General features: G+C 39.9%; 1 protein-coding gene across 1 annotated transcript in view; it reads left to right on the top strand.

Moving 5' to 3' along the window:
* Nucleotides 1-1,605: 1,605 nt before the first annotated feature.
* The window catches only part of LOC139700744 (protein turtle homolog A-like), a gene marked incomplete at its 3' end in the record, with an annotated part of 336,828 nt that continues 312,060 nt past the window's right edge, over nucleotides 1,606-26,373 (top strand). Inside the window, exons 1-2 of the mRNA XM_071599180.1 lie at nucleotides 1,606-1,627; nucleotides 1,761-1,893. Coding sequence (XP_071455281.1) covers nucleotides 1,606-1,627; nucleotides 1,761-1,893 — 155 coding nt within the window. The remainder of the gene's footprint in view (nucleotides 1,628-1,760; nucleotides 1,894-26,373) is intronic.

Genomic DNA, 26,373 nt, shown 5'->3' with positions numbered 1-26,373 from the left:
AAAATGCATTCGCTTTCCAAAATTGTTTTTACCTACAGACAAAAGGCACAGTGATGGGAACGAGGATGGCACCATCATACGCCAATCTCTTCATGGGCCATCGCGAAGAGACTTTCCTGTCACAGCAACCCTTTCAACCTCTTTTCTGGGTCCGCTACATAGACGATATTTTTATTCTCTGGACACATGGCTCTGATTCTCTCAACAATTTCTTATCCGCTTCAAATTCATCTTTCGCTGTTAAATTCACCCCTTCCATTTCAGACTCCACCATCACCTTTCTTGACACAGATATTTCTCTTCAAAACAACAAATTCACTACTTCAGTACACATCAAAGCCACTAACCATCAGCAATACCTACACCACACTAGCTGTCATCCTCAACACACGAAATGCTCGATTCCTAACTCTCTCTCTATCCGCGGACACCGAATTTGCAACACCACAGCCACTCTCAACAAATACCTTGACAATCTACACTTTGCACTCCTCAAACGCGGTTACCCAGAAAATTTAATACATTACCGTGTGAGTGTCCTTTTAAATGTTGCTATTCTAATCTATTTGTGTTATATTGTGTCAGCCCATTATTGTGCCGCTCGTGTGAGTTTTTCCGTACAATCGTTATGTGTGTGTATATATATATATATATATATATATATATATATATATATATATATATATATATATATATATATATACATACGAGGGTCATCCGGAAAGTAGTACCCGTTCGTGCCGCATGAAGTGCTGACGACGCGAGTAGCCGCTGGACGAGGTCAGATAGCTTCAGTGGCTTGTCTGCCTTCTCTGAGCCAAGTTGCGTGACGCTAGCATTGCCTGTGTTGTTTCTGTGATTGTTTACAATGTTTAAAAAAATTGAGAACGCCGCCAGTTGTGAAGTGAGGGCAGTGATTAAATTCCTCAATGCAAGAAACGTTCGCCCATGTGATACTCATCGCCAATTAAAGGAGGTGTATGGAGACAATGTAATGGACGAGTCGTCTGTTCGGCGGTGGTGTCGCAACTTCAACATGGGGAGGGGGAACACACACGACGATGAGCGTTCGGGGAGACCGTCTGTCATTACAGACCAACTGGTGAGCTCAGTTGACGAATTCGTGAGGAACGATCGGCGCGTCACAATTGATGACATCTGTGAGCATTTTCCCAATGTTTCTCGAACAATTGTTCATGAAATTGTTAAACACCATCTGCATTATGCAAAAATTTGTGCAAGATGGGTCCCTCGCGTATCTCAATGAGCTGGCGGCGAAGGACTATGCAGCAGGAATACAGAAACTTGTCACACGTTATGACAAATGCCTTAATTTGCTTGGAGATTATGTTGAGAAGTAGTTTAAAGTATCCTCTTTCAAATAAAATTTTTTATGTTTGTTAATATTTACTTTTGTGTCTTTATTTCACGAACGGGTACTACTTTCCGGATGACCCTCGTGTGTGTGTGTATATATATATAACGATTGTATATATATTGTATATATATATATTGTATATATATATAATTTATTTATTATATATGTTTTTATTTTTTATGTGAAAGAAGAAAAAGTAATCTATTTATGCGCAAAGTTTTTGGCTAATGCTTATGATTTACCTATGCTGCAATAATTGCAGCCTTAAAACGTTTAAACAGTTGGTAATTTGGGAACCATTGGTGACTGATTAAAGATTTTAGTCTATAATTTTACCCCGGAGCAGTATGGAGTACATACGTATTTTATTTCTTGGTCGCAGTGAGCACAGTCCGCGTGGAGGCTGTGGTTGGCCGGAGCGCAGCGCTGCCCTGTGACATCGAGCCAATCACCCGCGAGGACCGCGTCTACATGGTGCTCTGGTTCCGTGAGGCCGCCGGCAAGCCGCTGTATAGGTGAGTGAGCCCTCCCTCGTCCTCACTTCCCGAGTTCTTCAATGAATGCGAAGACACTCGCCTAATGCTGGATTGCATCGTTACCTACGGTAGAAGGAAACGCCGGTCGGTGTTGGTCCTCTTAGGGGCATCAATTATTTGGAACGAGTCCATACGAAAAACGATAGGATTTTCGGTGAACCTTTACATAGTTTTCGATTGCCCTTGAGTTTGAATTCTTACCGGTATCTCTAAGACTGAAGCTTCTTTAGCCAGCCTCATATTGGTAAGAAATATACGGCATTTTCATTTTAATAGTATTAGTTTTTACGTAATACATATGATATTTATATGAACTACCGCAAAAAAATATTCTTTTAGATCTTGCACTATGTCCAGTAACAGGTAAGATGCGTTTTTCAGGAGGTTAGTATAATTAATACAATAGTTTCCGATCATAAAACACCATTATATCGAAAATTATACACTTATGTCCCAACATTCTCAAATTTAATAGGTGAGAGTAACTCTTTATATGGCATCAGTATTGCATGTCCATCAAATCTCTATTAAAACTTTAACGTTTTTGTTTTTACTCTTCAATCGGATGAGAGTGGACGATATGAAACAGCAACAAAATAATAAATACATTTTCTACATTGCACCTGGAACGGTGTAATTCTTTACTCCTTCAAGTCTTCACCTTATGTGATAGGCTTGCGCAAGTTTCAGGTGCCATTGTTTATCAATTTATTCCTTTTTTGTCCTCTTCATCCCTTCAAACTCTTCTCCAGTCCTCAAGCTATCAATCTTGTCCAATCCTCTCACCTATCGATCCAATGACTCCTCTTTTATAGCCCTATGTTCTGTCATTTCCTTCGCCAACAGTCCCTTCTTAGTTCGCTGCCCATCCAGTTCTTTTGATTAATGTTGCCCATAAATGTTCTTTCTTTATTTGCCCACGTCGGTTTCTCTTTCTACGTCCGTCCACTTGATGCGTGGATTTCCCCTCCAAACCAACGCCTCGAAGGGTTTTTTCACTTCCTCGTCTTTCCTAACGAGGGTAGGTGTTGCATAGTTGTATCAAAACACAGATAAAGCATTTCTTAAGCATATTTTTTTCTAGAATCGATACCAAATGTTGCTACTTAATATTTGCTGCATAACTTAGCACTTTTTTCCAAATTCCTTTCCAAAATCCGCTTAAATTAGCTTCAAGGCTCTTTGGAAGACGGGAATACAGGGTTCGTCCGGAAAATAAGTGTACTGACTCCTGGGCTGGGCGCGCCCAGCACCGCTCTGACGGGCTGCGATTGGAGGGGGGTATGTTGGCAAGCGACGCTGAAAAAGGCAGTCGGCTCTGAGCTGTGGTGTAGTGAGGAGCTCTGTTAACGCGAACCTCCACGCTCGACCCACGTCACGGAACGCGATGCCGAAGTTTTTGGAGCAGCGTTATTCCATCAAATTTGCGGTAAAGCTTGGGAAATCGTCTACCGAAACTGTCGGTATGATTAACCAGGCTTACGGGGAGTCAGCCATGTCCAGAAACATGATCTTTCGGTGGCACAAGATGTTCGTGGAGGGCAGAGAAGAGGTCGACGACGAGTCTTCGAGAGGTTCCCGATGATGCCTTCGCGGGAGCGTTCCAGGAATGGGAACGCCGCTGGAACAAGTGTATCGACTCACAAGGGTCCTATTTTGAGGAATATTAGCTTAAGATATGTAAAAGTGTAATAATTTTTTTTTCCTGAGCTCAGTACACTTATTTTCCGGACGAACCCTGTATGAACTGATAGGGCGGAGTAACAGGTTGCGGTGAAACGTTCACTCGTCTTCTCCTTCTCTCTGCGGATTCATGATCTGCAGCTCAGTGGTCATGCTCAAAAGCAAATAACTTCAATGATGGGGCATCTCTCTTGTGTCATAAACCAGTGTATATGGAAAAGTGCCTTGAGTTCTCAACAACCACCTCACAACTCCGTTATCAAAAGACCCAACCGCGAGTTTTCTAAGTGAAGTAAAACGGGTAGTGTCTAAGTTTCAAATTTTCAATGCTTGGGAAAAATTTCGTTTAATCCAAATGAAACCTTCCGCCCCCAGGTTGTACGGACTCCCCAAATTACACAAACAAGCCATGCCTATTCGACCTGTAGTCTCAGCTGTGTCCGCCCCTTCACACCTTCTATCACGTAATTTAAACAATATGCTCTGAGATTTCACAGGTTTTAAACTCATGGAGTTAATAACTTAATAGAGCTTGCCAAAAAATTGATAGAAATCAATGTGTCGGATAAAGCGAGAGTAGTCTCATTTGACACTAAGAATTTATTTACTTGCGTGCCCATATGTGAAACCTGGCTTAGGGTGAAAGAAATCCTCGATGATTCCACCACTGCCCAAAATACAGGGTTCGTCCGGAAAATAAGTGTACTGAGCTCAGGAAAAAGAATTTATTACACTTTTACATATCTTAAGCTAATATTCCTCAAAATAGGACCCTTGTGAGTCGATACACTTGTTCCAGCGGCGTTCCCATTCCTGGAACGCTCCCGCAAAGGCATCATCGGGAACCTCTCGAAGACTTCAAGTTTACTTCGAAGCCCCATATCTTACAACACTGTTTATTGTGACGTGGGTGTTTCAGGGGGCGGGGGAAATTCCCCTGAGCTCTTCAGAGGTAACGTCTGAAGAGAGATGATTAATATTTTGAACACCTCTCGATCCTCCTCCCCCTGACTGAACGAATTCCCTCCTTCCTCACGCCCCACCGGTGACTTGCAGGCAGTCAAATTTGCAGAGAGATATGCGTATTCTCCTGATTTTTCCAAAGATTTTTTGTTCTAGCATCATTCGATTGAGAGCCAAAAAGAATTTCGTCCACTCGTTAAGTCTTTGACGATGAGAAGCAAGAACACTCCAATTATGAGACGTACTGCCGTCAATTTAATGAGCTATTTGTTTCACAAAGGCTTTCATGTATCGATAGATGATTGCGTCTATTCCGCGCGAACGTGAACTTCCATAATCCATCTCCTTTACAATTAGGAAGATAACCGTCACTCGAAAAATTCGCGATCCATCACAACAGCAGAAATTATCATTTCTATTTTTTGAAAGTGCTCCAGGTATTTTTTTGTGATCGCAAGCGGAATTCGAGCGAAAGACGATTAGAATCTCTCTAAGGATCCAATTTCCAGCATTCGCAATCCGTAATTGGTGTATTCTGGAATTTTACGCGCGCCGTGTTGAGATTGCATTCTTCGAAATGAACCGATTGTGAACAGTAGTTGACGAGTTAAGTGAGATCTTTAAAAAAATATTTTAGGCTCCCCAATATCCGATGATGATTTGAAAACGGATTGCACGACGATAAGCGTAAAGTGATGATTCGCGCATCGTGAACATATTAACTTTGAAAAGCAGTCCCTAGTGGATACGAGATATATATATATATATATATATATATATATATATATATATATATATATATATATATATATATATATATATATGTATATATAATATATACATAAAATATATATATGTATATATATAATATATATATATATGTATATATATAATATATATATATATATATGTATATATATAATATATAATATATATATGTATATATATATATATTATATATATATGTATATATAATATATATATATATATATATATATACAAATATAGAAAAACACAGATGTAGATTTTTAGAATATAGAGACACAAAGAAAGGACACTCAGAATTTGTTATTTTACGTTTCGACAGCACGGCTGTCGTCTTCAGAATCATGATTCTGAAGACGACATCCGTGCTGTCGAAACGTAAAATAACAAATTCTGAGTGTCCTTTCTTTGTGTCTCTATATTCTAAAAATCTACATCTTTGTTTTTATATATTTGTGTGTCGCCGAAGAGCGTTCCATTTCGAAGATATTATATATATATATATATATATATATATATATATATATATATATATATATCCATAAATGGTATATATGGAACGATTTGAACGAAACAAAAGGCTGTCTGTTCATTATTCGCTTTGACGTCCAGATCTCGCGAAGGCCACTCCAGCGACTGCTTATTCCAGCCTTTAGAAATCCTCCGGTGAAGAATATTTTGCCTTGTCGCTAGAATGATTTCGAATCCTATCAGCAAAACGACCAACTGCAAAGCTTAAAAGCCAGAGAGGAATAACTTGGAAAATCCACCGAGTATTCGTTTATTATCAAAAGGTCGTCCTTTGATACGAATCAGGATGTCCGTGGACACCTAGCGGACGCGTTGCCTGTTAAAAGGGCCAAACATGTTATGAGTGGCGCTGTAAATTAACGTTCAACTTTGCGCAATGCTTTAATGTGTCGCGGGAAATAATTACATCAGTTTATTAATTTAATGCTCATCCATCCGCACTCTTCGCAGACACAGCCGCTGGAAGAGTTTGCATTAAGTGATTGCATTTTTTAAATGTCAGCCCATTGAAAAATGATGGCATCCAGTTGACATTAAAGTATACTAAAAGAAGTCGAAGGTAAACATATTTCCATATTATACGAGAATCATTGTGGAAGTAATAGTTGCATATCACTATATCAATCTAGGGAATTAGCTTTATATCAAAATGGCTAATACGCTGTCCGACGTTCATTTTCTATAGCGTGTATCTGTCTCCATTGATCATTTGCAAAAAAAGGAATTGTGTGGTTTCAATCTCATTGAAATGACCTTTGAAATTTTCTTGCATTAAAATAATTTTTACTGTCAAACTTAATGATGCTTGAATTTTGTGATGTTCCTTTATTTCTTTTTCATTTTCCTTAGCATAAGAAAGGTAATTCAATTTCTTAGAGAAGTTAATCTTCAAAAATCTACTACTTAACTGTTTTCATCGCTTCATTCACGTATCGCTGTTTAGCGCGCATAAAAATTATGAGAATACAAATCATTTTCGGTATTTTCTAGCTGCTAAATACTTTGAGCACATTCCATTTGCATGAAATATTGTTCAGAAGGCGTATGATGCGTGTATTTGTATATGGCACGTATGTTTTGCAGCTATTCAATTGCCGTCCAAGCCCTCTTTTTTCATGAATTAATTAAAAACCCCGCGATTGAAATTCTTATGATATCCTAATAGGGATGACTTCGAAGGACTTACTTTCATCTTATCTTTCATTTCAAGAGTGCCCTCCATAAATAAGCGCCCATGAAGCGCCTGATTAAGTCCATTCTACTCCACCCACTTCGGAATTAGCGCTTTCAAAAAGGGGCACTTCCCGGCGTCCGAATATTCCTCTTGGCTAAGTTTTCATTATGGAAAAGCGCCACCCCTTAATAGCCGTAAAAAGATATCTCACCCAGATTAAAAGGCCTCGAAAATTTTCTGCGCAATAATATCGCGAGTAGATAAGAGTGCCAATGTGGAAGCAAAACCAGTCTGATTAGACTCCTCTCATTAATTAAGGACTTTTCTCCAAGGTCTTTATCTTTCAAGTAATCTGCATTTCTCTTTGAGAGCCATTTGTCTCTACTCCAAACCCTCCAGAACCCCTCCCGGACCGCCCCCAGAGTCTCTTCCCCTTTCTGCCCCCCTCCCGCCCCCACCTTATCTCTCCCGCCCCCAGTGCAGGGGCAACTTGCTTCCCAATGGCATTCCATTCATCTCCGAGACCTCAAACGAACGAAAACTTTCTCCCCGTCCCCCTCCCTCCTCTCCCTTCCATCACTCTCCCCCTCCCTCACTCCTCATGACCAAAGGAGCGGAAATTGCTTCCGCGTTTAAAAACGCCCCCTTCCCATCTCCGGGGAGATGAGTGTGCCGACGAAGAGTGAGTGAGCGATAGAGACATCTGCGAATGGGTTGATGTACTAGCTTCTCCCGACTCCCCTCACCTTTGAATGAGTTGCATCACGTTTCGAGGACCGGGAAAATCGCAGTTTACACCTCTTCATCGACCTGATGAAACGATCGGTATTGATTCGACAAAATTTGAGAAGTGGAGTTTTTAAGTAATTAAAACACTTTTAGAAGAAAATAATGGCATTAGTATCCGATTAATAGATTAATACCCAAGTTCATGAATGCTTGGTGAAACCAATGAGCCGACTAAAATCACAGCATTGGCAATGTACATCATCGCCAACGATCAGTTATACATGCATACAACAGATTCAGGCGAGATGTAGTGGAAGTTTGTCATTATGAGAAATACAAATTTGCACTTTTCCACCGATTTATTTGTAACGTACAACGCGTTTCAGTTCATCGAGCCATCTTCAGGTACAAGATCAGTAATAACATATCATTTCGGGAAATAGAATTCTATTGCCGTGGATGAGTCGTCTTACTGGTTATTAATTATGTTCTATGGCAACGTAAAACTCATACGATAAAACTGACTTACTTGAACAAGACGGAATTACCCTGTAGATAAAATCTACTCTGAAATTCAAATAGATTAGGCTTTTGGAATGAAAATTCTTCCTAAATATTATGTGATGATCGTTCCTGCAATCCGCTTCATGTTGAACGCTTTGGAATCGAATGAAGGGTTAGTGACTCGAGTAGGTGGTGCCATCTGCACAGAACATGTCCGCTTCCCCGATGTTAAGAACGGTTTTTGTGGCTCTTACGTTTATGTAATTCCGCGAGTTAGAATTATCCTTAACATTCCGTTAAACGTTTCACGGAGCCAGTTTCAGAGAGCCTTTGGAGATGACATTATGAAATACCAAATTTTAGTATCAACAATTGTATTTGTTTACAAAAATTTATATAACATTTCGCATAAAACGTCTGTCATTGAGGAATTTTTCTTCATTATACATTCCGTTGTTTTGATTTATCATACTATATAATCAATTGCCACGATTCCTTGGCCAGGGGAGCTATTAGACGCCCCAGCAGAGAACTGGATAAGGACACATGAGGAAAGGATAGTAGGGCAAGCAGCAATACAATGTCATAGATGAGTTAAATGTTCTTCAACCATGAATATAACCTACATGAAACATCAACGACACTATAATACTTTCTGCATAGTTCAGAGGAATGACACCTAGATTAAACCGTTTTACACAACGAAGAACGTTCAAATTATCAATGTACCCTTGATACTATTATTTATGCCCAGCTTTTTATGATAGCCTTAGGATTTACACGGACTATGCAACGGTACAACGTTAGTTCCCCATTCCTCTCCTGAAAAACACAACCTGGCATTCGACATCACGAAACCACTCACCACAAAACATACCACCACTAAAAAACCCCTCTTCAATGCCGCATAATTATTTCCTCCTTTCATCCAGTCCAACATGCACCTATCCTATTCCTGTCCCTTCCCCTTTTGCCCAACGTTCTCCCCTCCATCACAGTCTTCAACATCCCCTTGCCATTCAAAATGCTCTGTATCCATCATTCCAAATTTCTGCCAATACTTCCCTCTCATCCCTCACCGCACTTAATAAACCCTCCTCGTTTGTTTTCCTTTGTATACATTTCACCTTTTCCATCCTCAACACCCAAATTTCAAAAACCTCCAATCTACGCTTATCGATGAGTTCATTGCCTTATTAAGCATGTTTCCGCGTCGTGCAAAACCATACTCCCTCCAGATTAAAGCTTTACAAGCTGATTCTTAACATGCTAATTCAACGTTCTTGTCAACAATTATATCCCCCTTGTTAAAGCTTCCTTGCTATTGCATTGATAGTAGTAATTAATTTCCAACAATATGTACATAAGCATTAATTAACATATAGAATTAATATTATCCAGAAATATCGGTTATGTATCAGTAATAATGAAAAAGTTACTGTAGCCCCTCGTAAACGTTTCCCTTAATAGAAAAGAGAAGATTCGCTGCTCAGTCCATTACATTTTCATTTGGGCATTGCATCGTCCTCTCTTTGCCACTGCAAACTTCCCTGCCGGGTTCTTAGAGTGAAAAGAACACCTTGGAGAACATATTGTCCGGGCGCAGTCGCTGCACAAGCCAGGCGCCCGCCGAGAGAGAATACCTCACGCCAAGCGGGGGTGGGGCCGATTGCTCTCGGCAATAATTAAACAGACAGACATATGCAGCGGAATTGGAAGACTTTGGCTCCCAACATTGCGCCGATGAAGAGAACGGCACCCATTATCTATTCAGCCGAGGATTCCAATTCAAAGCCCAACTTCTACGAGAACAGAGGGATAAACTTTGCGAAACTTGTCTTCGCCTTTATCTTTCTCCTTGTCGCTCTCTCTCTCTCCCACTTACTTAAACTCTCCCTGGGCCCATTGAAAGGCGTTAGCAGTTCCTCTTCAGCTCAAACTGTTTACGAAATTGTGTGGTTTGAACCCATTAGCTCCGCACAATAAATCGGCGATAATATGCTCTGCCGACGTCGGTTCACATAAGATTATTTTAGCATTTGTCGCCATCGCGTCGTCATATCAAAACAATTTCATTCAACTACATTAATTTCATTTTCCCTTCGTGGAGGCGCCCATTGAAAGGAATAATAATTACACAATAGCTAACACCGTGCGCTTGTAAAATACATTTATTAATTGTAAATGGTGTTAAGGCGTTCTCTGTTATGTTTATTTGCGAAAAAAGAGGCAAAATAATTTTTAAAGAGTTATATGCGACGAAAATAAGTTCACGAAGTCCAATAACCTTCAGATAAAATTAATTTTAACAGGTAAACTCTATTGTTTAGAATAAAATTCATGTTTGTATATGTTCTCATTATACATAAGCTATTGCTGCTATCACAATCAAAATACACTGTCGGGCGTTCCCCTGGATGTATTAGGTATTTTAGTGCATAACATAAAAATTAATTTTGTATCACTTAATTTAAATAAGGAAGCCATGTGCAAATAATTTACTGAATACATTAATTAATGCTGATAAAAATAAACTGAATCGACAATGCTCACACAGGTATAGTGGTAGTAAACAAATCGCATGTTGCTATTATAATGCAAATCATTCTAGCCGGCCTCCGTTATGTCGTCCTTATGTCGTTCGCCACAAAATAAATTCTGCTTTTTATGTTACCAAGAGAAGATTCCAGTCTAACACGAAAATCAAAATCGCGCATTAGAACGATATTCCACTAAAATGGACGTTATGAGATTTTAAATATTACAAGAGCGCCCTGCTAGAATCGTCTCTGGATAATAATATTTAAATTTATTTAAGATTGGATAAAAAGTGCTACAAATTATCCAACTATTAGTGAATGTACGGTATAAATACGAGGGTCATCCGGAAAGTAGTACCCGTTCGTGCCGCATGAAGTGCTGACGACGCGAGTAGCCGCTGGACGAGGTCAGATAGCTTCAGTGGCTTGTCTGCCTTCTCTGAGCCAAGTTGCGTGACGCTAGCATTGCCTGTGTTGTTTCTGTGATTGTTTACAATGTTTAAAAAAATTGAGAACGCCGCCAGTTGTGAAGTGAGGGCAGTGATTAAATTCCTCAATGCAAGAAACGTTCGCCCATGTGATACTCATCGCCAATTAAAGGAGGTGTATGGAGACAATGTAATGGACGAGTCGTCTGTTCGGCGGTGGTGTCGCAACTTCAACATGGGGAGGGGGAACACACACGACGATGAGCGTTCGGAGAGACCGTCTGTCATTACAGACCAACTGGTGAGCTCAGTTGACGAATTCGTGAGGAACGATCGGCGCGTCACAATTGATGACATCTGTGAGCATTTTCCCAATGTTTCTCGAACAATTGTTCATGAAATTGTTAAACACCATCTGCATTATGCAAAAATTTGTGCAAGATGGGTCCCTCGCGTATCTCAATGAGCTGGCGGCGAAGGACTATGCAGCAGGAATACAGAAACTTGTCACACGTTATGACAAATGCCTTAATTTGCTTGGAGATTATGTTGAGAAGTAGTTTAAAGTATCCTCTTTCAAATAAAATTTTTTATGTTTGTTAATATTTACTTTTGTGTCTTTATTTCACGAACGGGTACTACTTTCCGGATGACCCTCGTACTTAGTGGCTGACTCAACGGGACACCACCTCATTTATCATTCCCAAGATTAATATGATGGTCACTAAAGAGATTTTGAGTCCTGGCAACTACAGGGCTCGGACCAATCGGCCGTTTGTCATGCCCGGCAGCGGGGGAGGCAAGGCTTCCGCGGTCGTCATCCCACGAAACCTTTGCAAGGGAAAACGGCAAGCAGTAGGACAGAAGACGAAGGAGAATAAGGCCGCATTAGTTAGAATAGGAACGTGGAATGTTAGGACAATGATGAGGACAGGGAAATTGGAGAATATTAGGCGAGAAATGGAAAGATGAAATATAGATATTTTAGGTTTATGCGAGGTGAGATGGAAAGATAGCGGGGATTACTGGAGTGATAACTATAGAATAATATACAGCGGCGGGGAAAGCATTAAATAAAGAGGTAGGAAAAAGCGTAATCAACATAGAGCCATTAACGGATAGATTATTAATAGTAGAGATAAAAGTAGAACCGACGAACTTGGTTATTATTCAGGTATACATGCCACCGAGCAACCATAAGGAAGAAGAGGTCGATAGAATATACGATCAGGTAGAGGACATAATTGCGTGTGTTCCTGCAGGGAAACATTTGATGGTTATGGGGGATTGGAATGCGACGGTAGGCGAAGGAAGAGATGGTGTTGAGGTGGGGGACTACACTTTGGGCACGAGGAATGACCGCGGGGAGAAAGAGTTGAGTTCTGCAGGAGAGAGGGGTTAGTCATCACCAAGACTTGGTTTAGACACCACAAAAGACGCACGTACATATATGGAAAATGCCAGGTGACTCATAAAGGTATGAACTAGATTATATTCTAGTTAACCTAGGGTTTAGGAACATTGTGATAATTTGCACAGCTTTCCGGGAGCAGATGCGGACTTTGAGGAGTACCAACAAGCTGTAGAGGAAATCATGGAGGAAGGTGAAGAGCTAGAAAAAAAGGGGAAAATATCAAGAAAGATTTATCGAAAGCTGCAAAAGACCCAATTGTAACCCTTAACGCAAAAAGTACTAGGAAACCATTGATCACGGATGAGATGATTAGGAAGATGGGTGAGAGTAGAAAATGGAAGAATGTAAAGACGGAAATAGGCAAAATGAAGTACAAGGAGCTAAATAATAAATTACGGCGGGCAACAAATAAAGCAAAAGAAGAATGGTGGAATACGCAGTGTGAGGGTATGGAAAGTTTGCAGAGGAAGGGTGAAATTCGTGCCCTGTACAGGAAGGTTAAATTTTTATCGGGAAGTAAGAAAGGAAGATCTATGCTAACAGTTAGAGATGAGACGGGGAAGATAATAGTTGTCACAGGAAAGATCCAAGAGAGATGAAAGGAATACATAGAAGAACAGGAGAGTAAAGAACTCATACCAACAAAGTTAAACATACAAAAGATAGAAAGGGCATTAATGGAGATGAAACTAAATTATGCCGAGGGGGTGGGTAACATATCTGTGGAACTACTGAAATGTTTAGGAAAATGTGGGAGGAAAACGCTATACGGGCTGATTCGTAGTATTTATGAGGAAGGAATCTGGTCGGAAGACTTTGTGAGATCAGTTTCAGTTCCTATTCCGAAAAAGGTAAAGGTCACGTCATGTGAGGACTAGAGGACAATTAGTTTGATATCACACGCAGCTAAAGTTGTTCTCTAGATCATAAACAAAAGGATAGAGAATAGGGCAAATGATTACTTAGGGGATGATCAGTTTGGGTTTAGGAAGGGCAGAGGTACGCGTGATGCCATTGCAGTAATGAGATTATTAATCGAGAGGAATATAGAACACAACCAGGAGGTATTTGTCTGTTTCGTAAATTTCGAAAAAGCGTTTGATAGTGTGAATTGGAAAAAAACTAATGAGTATATTGCAGAAAATAGGAATAGATTGGAGGGAAAGGAGGATAATCCGCAACCTATACATTTCTCAGACTGCTCAGGTGCGGGTGGGGAACGAGGAGTGCGGATGGGCAGTGTTAGGAAGAGGTGTAAGGCAGGGTTACCCATTATCACCGTTGCTGTTCAACCTGTATTCAGAGGAAATGATTAAAGAGGCATGGGAAGAACTGGAGGTAGGAATGAAAGTGGGTGGGGAATTCGTAAAATGAGTTTGCTGTGAGCTGAGGTTTGCTGATGACCAAGCTTTAGTTTGTCAGTCAGCGAAGGGGTTTCAAGCATTGCTGAGTGAATTGGAAATTCAGTGCGACAGGTATGGGATGAGAATCAATATTAATAAAACAAAGGTTATGCGATTTTCTAGAAAGAAAAAGGCTAAGCTAAATATTAAAATAGGAGGGTAAAAACTAGAGCAGGTAGAACAGTTTACGTATATGGGAAGTTTTTTGGACCAACACGGTCAATGTAGTAGGGACGGAAGGAGATGAATTGCGCTAGGCAAAGAGGCTTTCACAAGGAGGATGGAGTTGATGAAGGGGACGTTGACTAAGGATGTTAAGAAAAGACTCGTAAAAACTTTGATATAGAGCGTAGCTATGTACGGCGCGGAAACGTGGTCATTGAAGCGGGAGGATAGACGTAGTTTGGAGGCTCTTGAAATGTGGATGTTGAGAAGAATGGAGATGGTGAAATGGACAGAGGAGAAAACAAATGCGGAAATACTTGGTATGGTAGGTGAAGAGAGGGGTTTGGGAGCAATCCTATGGAGGCAGGAAAAGTGGATGAAGGGGGTATTCACCGGTAGTGGGATGTTGAAGACTGTAATAGAGAGGAGGATGTTGGGCAAAAGAGGAAAGGGAAGGAACAGGAAAGGGGTGTTGGACGGGATGGAGGGAGGAAGAAAGTACTCATAGATGAAGAGGGACCTGATGTTGAGTGGGTAGCTTGGTACTGGGTTTTTTTTAGGAGTCACAAAATGTTTTGTTTAGTAGCTTTGTCCATCGAAAAACCTACCTTGACCGGTAGATTACCCAATATTAAATAGATTTGTGTTATATTTTGTCAGCCCATTGTTGTGCCGCTCGTGTGAGTTTTTCCATATATATATATATATATATATATATATATATATATATATATATATATGCATATATATATTAAAAAAAAGGATGGGTAACACTAAGAACTAAGGATGTATTTACCATATTCAAGTAACATTTTAGCTGGCATTCTGAAATTTTCGTGTGAAAAAATAAATGGATAAAAAATGTCTTGTCCTGTTCTTGCGAAGTATAATCATGCGCAGCAATAAAAGGCACTTGGGGTATGCACTCAGCATGAAAAAAGCTGCGCTTGTGACGCCCGGTAATCCTCTTTTCGCCTTCAGATGTTTTCGGAAAAGGGGATATTGGGAATCTATTCGCCTTCCGTCGGAATCTCTCTCTCTCTCTCTCTTTGAATCTCGGGGCGAAGGAATATTTACGGGGAGATGAAAATATAGCGCTCCTAAAAAATTCTTCTGCATCTTTGAATGTCGCCGGATGTTATCGGTGAGCCTCTGCTGCAACTATTCAGCAGTTCGTTTTTAAGCCCTCCTTTTATTTTTGCCTGGAAATGACATCAGAATGAGCTGAAATTGGAACAGTTTGCAGTATTAGTAATGGCTTTTTGTTTTTTGGACATTATATGAAAGAATGCATAATTAAATTCAGAAATGAAAGATATTTACAGAAAATCTACGTAAACCCGCAAGCCGCCAAAAGGGCGTATGCTGGGGGGCGTTAGGTCACCACCCGTAAAAGGGAATAAAACTACATGCAAAACCTATGTATTCATGCCAACTTACACCTACAGTGGCGTATATACTATATTCATGCAAAAACTCCTTTAACCTTCAGGTAGGCAAATGCACATGCTATCGACTAATATTCATATTCCCCTTAGAATGTACTTTATGAATATTTGGATATTTAATATAATTACACATGGACATGAAAGATTAATGCCATCGCTTATAGATATTCTACTATTCGAGCAACCCTAATTATAAATAAATAAATGTATTTCGAGGAAGTAAATACAAATGTTCATTACGTCGTCGGGGCTGAGTAAACACTCGGAATGAAGTACGAAAACATTATTTATATGAATCCCACTTAGAAAAAAATAAAAAAATCCATGAATTTTTAGTTTGTGGTTATCCAACATTTTACATCTGCTGGCATATACTGAGCGGTTCGTTATTGTCTTTGTATTCTTGCTGCATATTTAAAATCTTTGAACCCATATAACAAATGGCTGCTTAAATAAATACTTCGAGATTGGATTAAATTATTACAACATTCAATTATGGATACATATATATATATATATATATATATATATATATATATATATATATATATATATATATATATATATATATAACTTAGCACTAGTGGACACAGACAAAAACACAGAAACACACAAAAAAAGAGACTCACTATTTTTCGAATTTTCGGTGGTCGTTGCCACCTTTATCAAGGAGGAGAGGGACAGAACTGAAGGGAATACGAGGGCTGGAGCGATGGATGGAAGGGGAAGGTGGGGAGGGAATTCCAAACGGGAAACGACAAATTCTTCTTACAAATCAAGGGCTGTGCCATGGGTAGCAGGTTCAGCCCTTCCTATGCAAACCTCTTTCTTGGTCTCGCAGAGAAGAAATTCCTGTCAAAACAACCACTGAAACCTCTATTGTGGCTCAGGTACATCGATGATATCTTCCTCCTCTGGCAATATGGTACCGATTCCCTGAAAGCTTTCATTTCCGACCTCAATGCTTCGTCCTCTATTTCCTTCAGTTCTACAGTATCCTCCTCCCAAATCACCTTCCTAGATGTAAATGTTACATTAAGAAACCAAACATTTCACACCTCTGTACATATTAAACCCACAAACAAACAGCAATACTTACACTACAATAGTTGCCACCCATATCACACAAAACGCTCCATTCCTTACTCCCTATCCACAAGGGGACACAGAATTTGTAGTGACCCTGATTCCCTTGATTATTTCCTTTCAAGTCTACACTGTTCCCTCCTAAAAAGAGGTTATCCCGAATCCCTCCTGAACAAAAGAATCCGAAAACATGCGTACACTCCCAAACCTTCCTCCACCGCAGAACCCCACCCTCTCTCAATTTGCACTACATACTTCCCGGGCTTAGAATCTATACGATCAATCCTGAAAGACCTCTACCCTATCCTAAAAAATCATAATGCCACCGCCAACCTTTTTCCCAAATGCCCCTCAGTTACTTTCAAACGCCCCGCCAACCTATCCGATCTCCTCAAATCAACAAATCCACTCCTTAAATCCCCAACCCGTCCTAAAACCACTCCAACGCCTTGCAATAAACCCAGATGTAAAACATGCCCTATTTTCAAAACCAAAATCCCATCCCTCTCCCACCCGCTTTTTAACTCTCTCCCACCAATTCCCTCCTCTACTTGCACTTCTAGCAATGTAGTGTACCTTCTGAAGTGCCAACTGTGCCCTGCCTATTATATTGGGCAAACCACCACACCCCTCAATATCAGAATCAACAACCACCGAGCCTCATGCAAAAACTCTTCCTTCATTGACATGCTCCCTATCCCCAAACACGCCTCCGAACACAACACTCCCTTTGATAAATGCTATAGTGTATCAATCATAGCATCCCTCCCACCCTCTGATCCTCCTCTGAAACTGAAAACACTAGAGCAATCCTTCATCTGGCTTTTGGAGTCCTGGAACTGGCCAGGAATCAATATTAGGCACTAATTACCCTGTTCTAATTATATTTTCATCCCCCTTCCACCCCCATCACCTTCTACATTTTCCCCACCCTTCTAACGCTGCCCCTCCAAACCCGTCCCTTCGGAATTCCCTCCCCACCTTCCCCTTCCATCCATCGCTCCAGCCCTCGTATTCCCTTCAGTTCTGTCCCTCTCCTCCTTGATAAAGGTGGCAACGACCACCGAAAATTCGAAAAATAGTGAGTCTCTTTTTTTGTGTTTCTGTGTTTTTGTCTGTGTCCACTAGTGCTAAGTGTTATACATTATTATTCACGTCCGTGAGTCTTTCAAAAAGTGTTATATATATATATATATATATATATATATATATATATATACATATACATATACATATATATGTATATATGTATATATATGTATATATATATATATATATATATGTATATATATATATATATATATATATATATATATATATATGTATATATATACATATATATGTATAATATATATATGTTGATTTAAGTTATAAATCTCCTCTTCTCTATTTATATGCACTATAAAAAATAATCGGCATACGTGCATTACCACGTCTAATAAAATACCATTGTAACACCTCCCTGTAAAAAACAGGTTACATATGTCGTAATATAAGCAAACATAAATTCATATAAAATAAGGTCTCCATTTTTGACGGTAATACTTCTAGTTATCCTTTCTGTTGCGATTGATGAGGTTCTAAAGTATATTTGTATGCAATTTCCCTAATCGCTTGTCTATAATGTACAAAGCTAATCTGAAAGATGTGCGAGTAGTACTCTAGTTACGGAAAATGATTAACTTTTATAAAATATTTCTTGATGAAATAAAGAGAAGAACTGTGATAATTTCAGTGGATTATGCATTGGAGTGTGACAATCTAAGTCGTGGTACAAGTCATGCCTTTCCCGTCCATCATTTATGCATGAAACTGCAGTTGCTGGTATCAGAACTTTTGCAATTGAAAAAACCATATTAATGGAGTAGGTTTTTTTTCCACTGCAATTAATTTGATTGTGTGATTGCTTTCTAATGGAGTCTATTTAACTCATCAAATCACTTTCCTAAGCTTGAATATGAGGATGATTTTTTCTTAGGCCATATTACAGCATCACTAGGTATTGTACATAAAAACACCAATGTTTTTGCTTGAACAAATTTTTCCTGGCGTGTGCGTTAAGTGCTGAACTCAGGCCGTCGGTTAAGTATGCGCATGATCGAAGATCGTATACGAGGCCTCGTGTTGGCATAGATAAAATGACAGTGCACACCATTATCACTGAAAATTTGGCGATTCGAAAGGTCTGCGCTAAACTCGTCCTCCCGAAGGTCTTTGGATGGACAATCAAGAGCAGAGCCGAGTGTCTGCATGCGAAGACCTTCTGCAGCGGCATCGCGTCGATTCCCCAACCCCCTGGCAGTCTAGTCTTGACACCGGCGGTCTTTTTCCTATTCCCATATAAGGGAAATCCCCCAGCCCTCAAAGGACACCAGCATTGGGCCCCTAAGTGCCGTCAAAGAAACTTGCACGCGTACCCTTAAGGACCTTCCGCCTCCCAGGGAGCCTTCGAGTCATGGAAAAGCCGCTGGCGAAAGTATTGCGACGCCCAAGGGATGTACTTTGAAGAATTTTGAGGCATTTTAGCACTATACAGAAATAAATCTATTTTCCGGAACTCAGCGCGATTCTTTTTATACAAACTAATTATGTTCTTAAAAATAGAGATAAATGCATGCATATACATACATTTAATTATAAACACATATGGTACTCACCAATCTTCGGATTGACAACCCATGGTGATGGGTGAACCTTGACAGATTTTCGTTTTGACTGGAGTCTGAAGTTAGGCTGTAGGATGTAGATGTTTACTGAAGTACATATATATTTTATTTAAGTTCTAGAATATCACGCTTAAAATGTATAATTTCTTTTCAAATTTTCGTAAGATTCCAAAAACTTTTGTAAACGTTTTTGCAATCTTGAAGTTATGCAGACATGGTGCGGTCGGAAACGGGCATTTCCGATTACGGCGTTGACTGTTGACTGTGACCTGCTCAACAGGTTTAAAGTGTATTTAATTTCACTTTTCGCAAAACATTTCCCAAATTGCCACGAGGACTGTGGGCACAATTTCCTTTCTTTTTGTGATGAGTTTCACACATACAGGTATACATATCAATTTAAGATGAAATAAGGTAGTCAATTGAGATTATATCTTTCGTCATTAACTTACCTTTATTCTGCACTATCAAATATTCCCATTGAAATGGGATCTAAAACTAAAAAATCTAAAACATTTACAAGTCCCCATTTTAACGTTATCCAGATCGACTTATCCTTTGGAATCAATGCACGTATTCTCGCAGGAATCTTTCCATCAATGAGTTAGCCCTTAAACCTCTTGAACCGGAAGAACATTGGAGTGCAAAGATATTCAGTGTTTCATTTTTTAATAAAACTTGCGTCTTATTTTAGCATCCGCGATCATCAGGTTCACCTAACTTAACCACTTTCCTCATTTCACTGAGCTGCTAATCAGGTCACCGCGTCTACTTTTTCTTTGGTCATCTCCAGCAGTAGGATTTTGCATCATTATTTTTAGTTAATGTTATGTTTCTCACTACTCTTCATGTTTTGTTAATGTTATTAACTTCTTCATTTCAATTTCAGTTACATAACAATATGTATACTATGAGAAAATAATTGTTACAATACATATGTAAACCATAAACACAGTAATCAACCTGAAGGTCGGTTTGGTAGAAGATGATATAGTTCACCCGTACTAAGCCCTATAAGGCGTGTGATATGCTCACATAAGGGTAAGGGGGCCAGTTCCTTTCCCTGTGCCGGTTATGGTTTCCCAGAGTCATTTGGTACCCGAAAAATTACATAGCTTGGGTGGAGCTGCAGGTGCCTAGAGTGCCTTGCCCGGGAATTGGACCCGGGATTCCGGGTTCGATTCCCGGGCGCCGGTCAGCAGTCCAACGCTCTACCCACTGGACTACCGCGACCCACAATGCATGTGCACCATATCTTTCCTATAATTAATAGGGTTTTTGCAGGTTTTTCACCCCCCCCCCCCATTCTCTTCGTGGGCATTTTCCTGCGTGGGTTTTCACTAGGTAGGCTCTCCCTAGCTTTTCCTTCAAACCTCATTCTTTGCTAAGACTTTCCTTATTTTATTGTTATCTTTCTGTACTGTTATTTAATTTGAGTATGTGTGTATGTTGAGATGTATACTTAACTAATATATGTATATGTATTTGCATATCTGTGTACATATGGACGTATATACATTTTTTTCCGATGTGCAAATCTTTGCATAATGTAGGTCTGTCTATCTATATGTATTTCTGTGCATGCATGTAATTATAAATTTTATAGCTAATATAATATGTATAGGACGATGGATTAAATGGAAGAAGGGATCATTTGTTCTCAATTTCGCCCAAATAAAGAACTCTTTCAATCATCACTTCGAGTGGTGACTGTAAATGCCATGTAAATGTAATGTAATGCGTTGTAATGCAGTGTAAATAGTAGCATTAAGGAAAACATCTAAAAATATTTTATGAATATTGACTATCTCAGCCTATAGTGAATCGGCCTTATTAATTTTTCCTCGATTTTCAATGCCCTCTTATGGAACGATAATAAATTAATGTCTTATGAATACTCAGAGTGGTACGGTAGAATATGTTGCGTCTGTCCCCTCATCGTATCGGGAGCCCCTAAATCGCCCCGGGGTCCATTAAACTGTCGAGGAATCGCAGTTGGTAGGGCGTAGGATATACAAACATGCTGATATTTTTTAGCAAAGATGATAGTTAGGGCATAGGTCAACTTATGAGATATTAAAGTAAATTGTCGGGATTGCAATGTTAGATCATCCCCTTTTCCATCATTGCTGAATCCAAAAAACATTCCTGTATACACGCACTTCGAGGATGTTCACTGCCAGTACCGCTAGCGTAGTTAAAATTATTCCTAATCTAAAAAGAGAAACTAGCAATATGGGCATTGACACTGAAAGGTATTTGACTCATTCTTGTTCACAAGCACATACCAAAATACCGTCATACAAAACTATGGGTGTGTCATTCAAAATGAAATTAATCTATCTATTCTTGTATTAAACTGCAGAAGTCTTGAAAATGAGAAAGCGGACTGCGAGCATAATCCAGAGTTATTACACTGATGTAGTTATTTATAGGCACAGAAATTTGTTTATCTAATAAAAGACTGCGAAACTTCCCGAGTTGATTTCAGCGAGATAGACTCGGAGGAGGGATTTCTGTTGCGGTAGTAAAATATTTTTACGGCGGACCATGTTTATTTGATAATAACAACATTGATAGCGTTTTGTGTACCTTATTGCGACCAAAGAAAACTAACATTAATTTAACTCCTTCTTCAGTCCTGTAGACTCTCATATTGTAACACTCCATGCTCTTGACGAGCATATACATAAATTAATCCGTAAAAATGATGACAGTATCACCATAATGACTTTTGTTGGCTTTAAACATTCTCAGTAAAGATTGGTGCAGCAATATCGCTAAAACTTAGATCCGCGCATCTTCCAATTCATTTTTAAAACTAGTGCAGACAAACTCTTTCCATCAAGCAGTGCGCATGCCAACATAATTTGTCGGTGAAATGCAAAGGAGCAGCATAAAGTTTATCCCTCTGCAAAATGCTCGAAAACAAACCGCGACCCCATTTGATACAATAATGGCGTTAGGAAAGCGTTTAGAAAGGAGAGAATATTAATCAAGAGTAAGGAGAATTAGACGAGATCATATCTCCGTTGAAGAATCGGTAATGATTGGCCATATATAGAATTTCTAAAATTGAAAATGAGATAAAATTACGCATCGCCCTACGAAATTATAACGTAAAGTATACTAAGCAAAAACTTCGACAATGACCCTTAAGCGTTCTGTCCATATGTGAGGGAGGTACAAAACAGAACCGGCTAAAGAGATGTCATTTGCACCGAATAGCGAAGGAAAAGCTAATGTTTCCAATCAATTTATCACGGGCAAGTGTTTTCACGAGCGAATTATTACCGCGGGTTTCCCAGATATTGTGCATACCGAAATAATTAAAAATGTATGAATATGTAACCGCACAGGTGACGCCTATTTTTAAAATTGGTTGCAGGATAGATCACATTAAATACACACCAATTATTCGATTAGCCGATTAGTCTATTAGTTGCACAACTTCGGAACATACTATTCTCAGTTCGATGATGGAGTATCTCGACACCTTTAACTTCTTAATTAAAGATCAGCACGGAGTCAAGAAAACCAGCTCATACGAGACTCAGTACTATTCGCACGTGACGTACTGTAATCGAAGAAGAGTGTACAACATTTCGATCGAAGAAGACAAGTGTTTAATATATTTTTAGGATTTTTCAGGGTTCCCCTTGGTAAAGTAATATATAAACTATAGCTCGCCGGCATAAATAAAAGCGCAAAAAATTGAGTTGAAGTCTCTGGCAGAACGGGAAAAGAAGATAATCCTAGACGGTGTTATTTCTAATAGCGAAAGAATGATTTCTCGTGACCTCATTGAAATGTAATAGGGACGTTAGTCTTCTTGATTTTTGCTAACAATTTGAATCACGTTTGTGAAAAGTAAGATTAGGACATTTGCGGTTGACATGGTGATTTACCACAGTATTTCTGAGGAAGAGGATCGATTAATATTAGCGAGGGATCTAGATTGTATTTCGAAATTTTGTGCAAAATGGGGGTTACAAATAAATTATCAAGCCATATTAACATTAAATAATGTAGCCATACAAAATGTTCGGTGGTGAATTTCTGTAAGAGATTCACGGGTTTTGTGAACAAGCATGCTGATGACTTAGAAGTAGTTGTTATGGTAGTAGTTGTTAATACGGTAGAAAACGAGTATACAAGTATGCACTATCGCTGACGATTCATCATGGGGCATCCAAATACGCATTTTAGTATTTTTTATTATATTGTAGGAACCTGAAAGCCACCGCTAGGGTGTGTGGCAGGGGGTGAATACACACCAGACTAATTTTGACCGGAATATTTTTACCCCTACCACGGTCAGACAACGTTATTCCGATCCCTTATCGTTCGTGAAAAAATACGTGCACGAAATCTACGGGCAAGTAAATAAAAAAGTGGGATTCGTTTGTCACGCAGTTGCCTGGAGTGAAAATAAGGTTTTTCGTGCTGCTATCATTCTTTCGTGTGACCTCATTTAAAATATGTACGTGTTGTATGGAATCTGGCGTAAAAATATCTCTTTCGGAAACTGAGACGTTTAATGCATGGCGACCTAATTCGTTGCGGTTTTTCGAAGAGCGTCACAGAAATTCTTTTGAAATCGGGTTGTAAATCATTAGAACAAAGAAAAATCAACGCTATTTTGAACTCATTATATGGATTTCAATTCGCTTGTTTCAGTGCCGAGGTCTCGTCAATTATTCGCAATCCAACATTCACCGGCCGTTTCAATATCAATACAAAATTCGAGAAATAGGTTCCAGGACTAGCAGAACCATGGACTCCTTCATCTCGTCCACAAGATGGGATAGTAACTTAGGATAAATAAACGACATTCAATTTGGAAGATGTGGAAAAACTTACTCATCGGGCTTTGGATAGGACGACGAAAGAAAATTGCATGCGTCCGTCCAAGTTGGCCGAAAAGAATGCGGCAACGTTGTAAGACTCAGGAATGACTTCCAGGGGTCTTTTTTCGTGCCCTTTGATTCAACGCTAATAATTGACCAGTATTGGTGATGTACGTGGTCTGTGCGATAAATTCACGAACTGGTGCAATCTGGCGTCCATGACGCGGACTATAGCCCCGCCCACTAGCGGCGTTAGTTGCTTAAGACCCAATGAGCCGTCTGTACTTGGCGGATCGTCGAGCTGTGAGTATTGCGCTATGTTGGTTTTCGTTGTTCTTATTTTTACTCATTGTCGAAAATGAAAATTGACGAACTCACGGTGCAACGAATCAACATCAAGTTTTTCGCTGAAGTGCGATAAAAGTTATCAAGAAATTACTGAAATATTGACAGCTCTTTACGGTGATAATGTTGTGAAGAAAACATTCGTTTCCGAGTGGTTTAAATCAAAGCAAAAGTAAAAAAAGAGCCGATCGAAAATCAAAGTCATGTCATGTAAATCAAAGATGTTGTTCATCATGAATTTCTTCCTGAAGTACAAACAGTAAAGGCTAAGTCCTACCTTACAATTCTCAAGCATTTGAGAGATCGCGTGCGAGGTTTGCGACCAATTTTGACTCAAGGCGGTGGATGGATCCTTCACCATGACAATGCATCTCTACATTAAGCATTAATTGTTCGCCAGTTTCTGGCAAAAATTTCAATCACCATCCTTAATCATCCTCTTTATTTGCCATATCTCGCCCCCTAAGAAATTTTCCTATTCCCAAAATGCAAAAATGTGATGAGGGTACATCACTGGGAAGATGTGGGCACAGTAAAGCAAGAATCGACGAGAAAATTAGAAATCCTAACTGCCGAGGACTTCCAAGGGTGCTTTTTACAGGGAAAAAGAAGATGGAATAAGTTCATACGAGTTTTTATGGCCTCCGTTCACATATTTATTGGAAAGGCTTCTTATGCTGCAAGATATTAAACGCAATTTAATAATTATTAATTTTACAATATCATAACTTTTAAAGGATGGCAATATCCCATATTACAAGGACGGTCATCTTTTACGTAATTAATGGAGTGCGATTTAAGGCTTTATTCCAACTTTAATACTTCTTTAATACTGTTGGAGGCGCAAAATGTTTTCCCCTATTCGCTTGGGAAAGGCATACATCTGTGGGGAATTGAGAGCAAATAATTGTGAATTCCTGAAGAAGATGTTTCCCATTAATGAACACACACACGCACACAGCCCTCTCTCTCCTCCAGGGAGCATCCCAATCTCCCGTGGCAGCCCCCCGAACCACTGAGACGCGACTGAACCCCTCCACCCCCTTGTGCCACCAAGGTGATGCGCACGTCCTCCTCAAAGCGGGGTCTCCGCGACCCCCCGTTGATTGGCGGGGGGGAGTGGGAGGGGACAAGGAGGAGCCTGAGACAAACTTTATCCAAATGTTTGTCTTTTCCGCTCTTCGAAGTTGGCGAATTCCCTGTTCTTGTCCCCCCCCCCCACTGCCGGTCCACGCCCGCCATCTCCCCCCTCCCCGATCTCACTCGCATCAACCGTTTCAGGTTCCCGAAGGGGTAGCGCGGTTCCCCCTCCTCGCGTGCGTTCCTCGTCGTTCATTTTTTTCCCACGCTTCATTCCTAACCCATCGGAGCGGATACCCGCTTCCACCGAATCAGAGATAAGGTCACTGAATTAGAAGCTGTCCCCACCCTCCCACTCCGGAACAAAACTCCTTCACCGAGAAATAACGGAAATTTGTCGAAAGGATGCAGCAGTGCCGAGACCTTAATAAGCCTTGCAGTCTTAATTACTTAAACGGGTGATGTTTACTCGCTGCGACAAACTCAAGACACTCTTTTAAGCACGGAGACGAAACATCCGTGTCTAGTTCCATCCTCGTTCGTTACGAAGACTCGGTGTGCGTCCCGATTTCCACTCCGAGTGCCTCGAAGTGAACTCTTCCCTTCTTGTTTCTCTGCCCAAAGGAAGTTCTCCTAATGCGTCCCTTATAGCCTGAATGCACCACCCGCCTTCGCGACAGAGGCT

This window comes from Hetaerina americana, unplaced genomic scaffold, assembly GCF_022747635.1.
Source record: "Hetaerina americana unplaced genomic scaffold, ioHetAmer1.1.p SCAF_108, whole genome shotgun sequence".
In the NCBI taxonomy this organism is placed as follows: Eukaryota; Metazoa; Arthropoda; class Insecta; order Odonata; family Calopterygidae; genus Hetaerina; species Hetaerina americana.
The sequence above is the reverse complement of the archived record's forward strand: the minus strand, read 5'-3'. Positions and strand labels throughout refer to the sequence as shown.